An 8,464-nucleotide genomic window follows, 5' to 3' on the forward strand; every position below is an offset into this window, starting at 1 on the left:
GCTGGTGACCTTCAAAAATTTCAAAAATAAATTATGTTCGCCTTATTCAGCAATTTTTGGGTGTGAGGCTGATGAATATTAATACAAAAGGTTGCAAGATTAATATGATCTATTTTAGTCGCTGATTTAACAAGGAATCTATAATAGCTCTTTCATTCAGGTTTCAGTTCCTCTGATTCCCCAAGCATTTCCTAGTCCTCACACAATCTTCAAACTCAAGTGTAGTTGAATTATTCATTAGAAACATCATCAATCAAATAATAAGAATAATTTGATCAAGAACAATGAGATAATACAAATACAAATATTGTCTTCGAATACTGTAGGCTATTGTATATGAATTTATTATAATATTGTATTTTACAAGTATATTATGTAGAATAGAATGTTCAAAATAAAAATATATAGCATGAAGGCTAATCACCAGAAGAAAATTATTAACAACTGGGGTATATATATGGATATAGATGTAAGATAGTGGCAAAGTCAGATGTTAATTGAAGAAATAATCGCTTTTAACACATTGTAATAGACATCACAGTATATTCTATAACAGGAGGTGACCAATGTATCATCATACGATGTTTGTTATGGAAAGACAAATAGCATAGTCCTGAAATTCAGGAATCCCCGTCCACCGTTTTCTGTGATGTTAATTTTTTGTGTGGTTTGTGCTGTGCGACGTAATATTGTAGAAAGGCTCTAGTGGAGTTGTATCCTCTCTGAAATAAAAACAAATTTACAATCAATGAAAGGCATAAATCGATCCATCAGATCAGCACAGCAAATGTTAGATTTCCTGGTAATAGCTAGTTAGCTAACCCAGTACGACATTTCAAAGGAGGATTAGGTACCAAGACATGATAGTCTACGTACCTCTATTAGGAATTGTTTATCCGCTTCAGTTAAATCTTTATCATCTCCATCAATATAGCCCGAATTAATACCAACAGTTCTCTCAACATCGCTTTCCTATAGGAACAGAATGATGATGATGGAAATAGCTTGATAATAATCCACCTTACATTTTCTGCATTTATGAAAAGATTACAAAAAATAAGGTTTCGGCACCTTACTGACTTGGCAAAACTCTTTCAAGGCGCTGCGAAACATTTTGCTAACTGAATGCAGAGTGGGATTTCGAATTTCATGTTCATTTATGCACCTAGAGAAATTCACACGAGACAGAATTTCCCAAATTCCTAAAAAAGTATTAAAGGGATATACAGTATTATATAATGACAATGAAGCAAACCATTATCTGTTGTTTTGAGACTGAATTTCTGACAGTAGCTTCCAATGCCAACATAAATGTGGAGAAGTTATGAACATGTTTTTGTAGTGTAATGTTGTGTTCATCTCTTATATTTTCCATCTTTTCATGAACTTTACTTATCAGCTCTTGTCTTGAAACCTTGAAAACCAAAATATATTTAGACAAATGCCCAAAATCATTAATTTTCGCCATTTCAGAAATCATATTCTAAATTCCTTTCCTTAGTGTGACTCCATAAACGAATTGAAATAATTGACATTTGATGCACATAAAAGACCAACTGAAACATAGAAAGTTTCCCGAATCCTGTTACACGCTATAAACCAGTGGTTCCCAACCTATTTCACCCCTGGAGCAATCACGTGGACCTTTCACACCCCAAAAATTTGTTTCATCCACATTTGCCACATGTGATATAGGGTGTTCTTTCAACATAAATTCTTCTCCAACACCAGTTGGTCACACCCCTGACACCATAGTCTCACATTGGGAACCAGGGTTATAAACACTTACCAGACCTTTCCTTTCATGATCAAGATTTTCAAAAATCGTTTTGATATCAGATTTTTCGCCAAAAAGTGTGTCGACATCCTCTTGTGGAAATACATTTGTCTAAAATTAAAGGACATATATTATTAACCACAGTAGTAACGGAAGTTTTAGATCTTCTGGAACCTTCTGATTCTCTTAAGGTATATAACAGGGTAGAATATGAAAAGAAATCATTTGACTTCACTTCCTTGAATTATAAGAGTTAATGTTCAAACCCTTCATGGCTACATTACATCAAATGATAAATGTATACAGTAGATCGAAATCAATTGGTTGCCATTTCATCTGAAAGAACTTAATGCTTTTAGAACACTTTCTGCGTTTTTCAAAGAGACATCGTTATAGTTTAACCCGGTCTAATATTAAAGGAAATCTTACACTGAATGTGTCTTTCAAATCTTTCTTATCTAGAATATCCATCGGTAATTTTTCTAATATCTGAAAAGGATTTAAATATGGCAGAAAGCCGCAAATACGGTGTACGGTTCAAAATCATCGATACAAACGAAAATAGAAGAAGTGAACACCCGGGGTAGGGTTCCGGACACGGTGCGGACACGATTCGTTTCTTCTATTTTCTACTGTATACACCACACCGCACCGGACACCATTTCTCGTCTATTCGCACCTATAAACATGTTGATGTCCATAAAGAGAAACACCTTGGCAGTATTTCGTGGGCTCTGAATATTTGCTTTTTACATATTTTCATTATCATGAACTTGGAAAAACTACTCCTATCTTCCTACCATGTACTTTGCAATTCACGTGTTTATATAATTCCCCTACCACCCCACCAATCCCCCCGCCAAAAAAAAAAAAAATAACAACAACATGTAAACCTAAATGTTACACAATATCTATAATTTCACTGAATAGTTTTATTACCTTTATAAAGTTTTCTGCGACAGTCTTTGTTTTAAAGAAATCTTTTTCCAAATCCCCACTCTTCTGTATCATTGCATAGTTTCGCCTGTTAATTATTGAGGGCAATTAATTAAAGTAAACCTATGCATCCAATAAAATTTGTTTTTCTTTCAATATGGTTATATATAAATAGCTCAAACGACATTATATCGAACAAGATTTCATATTTCTTTTTTATGAATTAAAATTCACTTGTAAAGAATTACGAACTATGAAGGTTTTCTAGCAGGACTGTTACTAATGTGAGTAAAAGTGATTGTGGTACCAATGATGTCAGTCTTTCTGAAGATCAGACTTTAGGTAGGTAACACCAACGCTTACAACAAATAAAGAAAAAAATAGAAATTCAGATAATTAGGCCATGTTTTATTTGTTTTAATCATGATTTAATTCCTCTTATTTTTCATTTTTGTTTGCTAAATCATGATTTAATTCCTCTTATTTTTCATTTTTGTTTGCTAAATCATGATTTAATTCCTCTTATTTTTCATTTTTGTTTGCTAAATTATGATTTAATTCTCCTTATTTTTCATTTTTGTTTGCTGAATGATCATTTTTGTTTACCTCTTTTTATATTCAGTAGAATTGAATTATAATTCAGCAAAAAAAAAAAAAAAAATAGTAAACAAAAAAGGTAACTCAGCGAACGAAAATGAAATATAAGGAGAATTAAACAGCGAACGAAAATGAAATATAAGGAGAATTAAATCATAATTTAGCAAACAAAAATAAAAAAAATAGAAAACAAAAAAGATAATTCAGCAGAAAAAAAAAATAAGTGGAATGTGACTGTGAATGTTTAATGAGATTGTACATACTTGAATAACGTAGTTCCTGTACATGGTTTTGGTGGAATTAGCACCCCAAGCCTTGACTCTAGTTTGGTTTTCATACAATTATCTTCTGCATCAGTATACTGTAAAATATCATTTCATCAAGGCATGATTCCTTATACATGCTTGCTCTCTAACACGGTAAACATCTGGTCGAGAGAATACCTATAAAGGTTTTGAACCCTTTGACAGAAATGTCAATTTAAGGACCTGGTCTAATCGTCCGGAACTACAGATTGTGTCTGTCAAAGATCCTTTGGAGGTTTGCAATCGAAAATGAGTGGACTGATGTCCCAACAAAATCCACTGTTACACACTACATGTATATGACAATAAGATTTTTGAACGATATTTTTTTGTTTTTTGTTTTGTTTTTATTTTTTGTTATAACTGTATGACAATGTCTTCAATAATAAGTAAACATAGAAAATCAGTATAAAAATGGTGATATCACTATACAAAGTCGCAGTTTATATGGGCTCAGGACTGAAACAATTCCTGTAAGCGACAAGTAAAAGTATAAGGCATTGCATGAACAACCCGTATGGCAACTGCGATTTTTTAGTTGTTGCTGCACTTAGGTTACATATTCATCTTTATCACACAACAACACTGTTCCAAATAACATTATTTTGATTAAGTTTTCGATTTAGTAATAACATGATTGTTTTTACCAAAATATTCTTTGTAACGCACAAGGCTATTTTTCTAGAAAGGTGTAATAAGGCTGACCTCAAAATGGAGGCATATAAAGACAAAAAGATTTATAGTTGTGGGATAAATAAAATCTTAAAAAAACGCTTTATGAGACTCGTAAATATTTCCTTTGCAAAGCTTGAATGTTCGGGAAATATTAAATCTGGCAACTCATAAATTTTATATAACATAAGCACTCGTTTAAGATCCTCTTTATGTCACCACTTTCTATAGTTTTCTCACATCCTACCAGATCGCAAGCATTGAACATCCAGTTTTTCTTAGTCGCCAGATCGACCTCTCCTAGGACACACTTATACTGTGTGTTTCGGTATGCATGTATAGTCATGGAAAATAATTCCAGAATGGACCTCAATCATCTATATGCCATTGTATTAGAAAACATTCCAGAACATTCAAAACTGAAATTATGTTATAGTAGATCTTTTAAAATCAAAAACACATGGTCTTACCAATAAAACTCCCAATGTTCTATCACATGCTTTATCATTTGTAGTTTCATTTTGACCAATCAGTGTTGGCAATCTTGAATTATTTTCTTGATTTAAACAAAGGTATGAGCCTGAAAATAAATTGTAATCTCATCTTAATTACGGTGGATTGACCTGTGTTTTTTCGGTTGAAGATCTTATGACTGTCCATTTTTAATTAATGTCTCTTCGTCAGATAATTGAAGTTTTGCAATTGACAAGTAAAATGGTATTCTTACCATCAAAGCTTCTTATTGGATAGTTATTAAGAAGTCCACCATCAATATAAATACATTCTTGTCTTTCTTTATTTACAATTCTTGGTGTATATATACCTATACAGAAGAAAACACCCCAACAGATTTCACACCTATGAATTCATTAGCAAAACTGCTATATCCTAACTGCAATAGCAACTTGTCTTGTATCATATCTTATTCTTATTCGCGACCTTTTTTAAATCACATGTGGTATTAAAGACGATGTTCAGTTCAGCACTCAAAGTTCAAAAGTGTTGGTGGTCAGGCTGAAATCTTGCATTTGATTTAATTTGGAAGTGTATTCTTTCCATATCGTTACATTTTACAACGAAATAATGCATATAACCACAAACAATTGTATTATTTGAGTGGAAGGAAAGGGGTGTCTTTATAAAGAAATGAGACATAGATATCTAGTAAACCAAATTAAGTAGATTGTAGCTCTTGTATATAGTCATTCATTTTTATGCACGCATAGCATTGCTTTTTTATTAGGTACTGAAAGAGCTGAAGAAACAGTGTTTTATAATTATAATCCAGTTTTTTTAATTCAAAATTTAACGTAACATGACGCAACACCATGAGCCCAATCATGTGCAGGAAAGTATAGCACATAACTTTCGTGCACTAGAAATGAAATAAAATGCACCTGCACCAAAACGGGATATAAATCATTTGATCAATTAGATTTAAACATATTGAATAAAAAATAGCACAAAATCAATAGACAAAATAAAAAGATGAAAAACATAGATAAAGCAATATGACGGAATGAACACCATAAAGTGGTGGTAATAATAAAATAAATAAATAAATGAAAATTTCTCTTAATGATTAAAACATTTTTATAGCTCTATGAAATGCTTCATTAACCATGTTTAACAGTACAGAAATAATTCTCCTATATAATGTTAGGTATTAATATATCAGGTGATATATGTACACAAGTATTGGGTTTGCCGTGATGATTGAAAAACACAATAAATAGAAATAGAAAAAGAATAGACCGTATTTACCTGGTATTGTTAAAGCCATTTGCACTGCAGCTCTGACAGGAATATCTGGAGTTGTTTTAATATGGAAATAATCTATCTTCATTTGGTTTAAATTGGTCACAATAACACATAATTCTTTACCATAATTTATATACAGCTAGAACAGAAAGATATAAAAAGTAGAGTTAAATTCATGAAATCGCGAATATACAACCACCAATTTTAATACATGTACATATATCTATGTAACTCCAAGGCCCAGAAGCATATTATAGTGGTATTTCATTTAAGGTAACCCATTATTGTGCATGTGCTAGTATCTTGTGTTTCTTTTTAGAAAGCTCTCTGATTCATGTTTTATTTCCTACTCAGTATGTTTTGAAGTAACCTGTTTAAATGTTATATCTGCATCACCAATTTTATCGTTCAACAATTTGCCAAGTCTATTATATATATCTTCACCAATAGACGATATTCCATACCCTCTAATAACATCGGGTAACAGGTTACAAAAAGCACCTCCTACAATTCAATAAACAAAAGTTGTCTTTTAGTAAAATTAATTGAGGTAAGAAAATTATCCTCTACCAACATACATATGAAGTAAAAATTTTCGATCAAATTATATCGATATTCTGAAAGCATTCATAGTATGCACCTTAGTACATAATGCGCGTCCTACCTATTGGGCCAAAGGCCGATGTGTTTACATGTAGATATAGACTTCCTTTAAACCCTGTGAATCTTCTGTGATTGGGCACAGTCTTATTAGAAAGACGTCATTGAGAATGTATATGAAGTCCCTTTTTTTATCCCCTATAACACCCGATCCTGTTCGTTTTCCCTGCTAGTGTCGTATAAGTAGCAAAGATAAGGGCCAAAAGACGTCTTTCAAGTTTCTGAGACTAAGTACGATTGAGAGCTGTCCCTTTAAACTACAAGATTTGGATTTGCTACAGTCCGAAACATCTGCCTCTATTTCAACCTCTAATGGATATTTTGACAGTTGTCAGCAGCTGGACAGAGTCAGAAGAAAAAGACCCTGTTAAATGGGAATTTTCCACACCTCCAAATTTTCAAAGATACGTTTTCTCTAACATAATATTGAATTACCTTTAAGAAAAATGTAAATTAGTGTTGGGCCTCACCGTAACTTTCGTATTGTTAGTATCACTTGACTCTGTGACGTTTGAATTTTTGGCTGCGCAACGCAGTTTCGCCAAAAAAAACTTTGATGGAACCATAGACATGACATAAATGATGTAGGGAGAAAATGATGGTATGACTGAACTACAAAAATATTCATCTTTCCAAATACACTATATACCTGGGTTTTGCAGATTCGAGGTATCTAAATGGGTTTAAAACGTGGAATGTCCCCTTTTAAACAGGGCTTATTATTTCCGTCTTTACATCAGCTGACATCCTGTCCAAATAGCTATCAGAGGCTGGAATAGTGACAGATGTTTCGGTCTAGATTAGCTGTTGCTTTTCCTACTGGCGTTTCAACTGCTACTAGATTTGATATACGTCATGTCCTCTGAAAGACAGGACCTATGGTAATGTGTTTCCGCCGTAGGTTTGGTATTATCTGGCCTTTGACCAGCTACTATATAGCTGTGATATATTACCCTTGAAAGACCCCATTAGGCCTTTGTATTGCCACCAGCGTTTTAGAATCTGTGGTTAAAATACGCTACTGGCAGGGAAAACAAACAGGATCGGGTGCCTATAACCCTTACGAACCTTTGACAAGAGAGGCAATATCATTACTTAGAATAGTAGATATTTCTTGCCAATTAAAACCAACACAACACAACAATCCAACTAAGGCTCCATAATTTGTTCCTGATATTCTTTTGATAGAATCTAAACATCCTGCGACTTGTAAATACTGCAAAAAATATCAAAATATTGAAAATAAATAGTAATTATTACGGAAGCTCAAATACGACATAATTCTGAGCATTGGTTTTTTATGGAGCCTACTTTTTTCACTCTTTTAGGCTAATGAGGCAAGGCCATGGCCATACAGTGTGCAATAAGAGAAATTTTGCCAGGATAGCAGCATTAATTGTGGGACTTTGCTTCCGCAAAGTCCCAGTTTGGTATCGAAATGTTTCCATTTTTTTTTTTTTCGTTTTTTACACAGGGCACACAGCCTAAACTGCAACAGCTGTAGCAACAGTTTTACAACCCTATATGTTACTTTTTTTCTAGGTACTTAATGAATATAAATTGAAACATTTTTGCAGAACCGGAAGAGGTGCACTTGCAAAATGTGCAAAAACTGGTTTTGGGGGCCTGGAAGGTGCAATTTTTGATTGATTTTGCTCGGATTTTCATTTTTAGAATCTGTAGCGAAATCCCAATAACGTATGAGTTAAAAAAATTTGATTTTCAAATATTCGTTGCACACTTTTTGCATCTAAAT

General features: G+C 33.0%; 1 protein-coding gene across 1 annotated transcript in view; it reads right to left on the reverse strand.

Moving 5' to 3' along the window:
* Positions 1–332: 332 nt before the first annotated feature.
* Positions 333–8,464, reverse strand: part of LOTGIDRAFT_239305 (hypothetical protein) — a gene marked incomplete at its 5' end in the record, with an annotated part of 27,169 nt that continues 19,037 nt past the window's right edge. Inside the window, 12 exons of the mRNA XM_009054488.1 lie at positions 333–722; positions 877–972; positions 1,256–1,414; positions 1,790–1,888; positions 2,207–2,266; positions 2,717–2,801; positions 3,574–3,671; positions 4,758–4,867; positions 5,015–5,110; positions 6,052–6,187; positions 6,419–6,552; positions 7,777–7,924. Coding sequence (XP_009052736.1) covers positions 621–722; positions 877–972; positions 1,256–1,414; positions 1,790–1,888; positions 2,207–2,266; positions 2,717–2,801; positions 3,574–3,671; positions 4,758–4,867; positions 5,015–5,110; positions 6,052–6,187; positions 6,419–6,552; positions 7,777–7,924 — 1,323 coding nt within the window. The 3' untranslated portion in view covers positions 333–620. The remainder of the gene's footprint in view (positions 723–876; positions 973–1,255; positions 1,415–1,789; positions 1,889–2,206; positions 2,267–2,716; positions 2,802–3,573; positions 3,672–4,757; positions 4,868–5,014; positions 5,111–6,051; positions 6,188–6,418; positions 6,553–7,776; positions 7,925–8,464) is intronic.

Source organism: Lottia gigantea, assembly GCF_000327385.1.
Source record: "Lottia gigantea unplaced genomic scaffold LOTGIsca_219, whole genome shotgun sequence".
Classification (NCBI taxonomy): domain Eukaryota; kingdom Metazoa; phylum Mollusca; class Gastropoda; family Lottiidae; genus Lottia; species Lottia gigantea.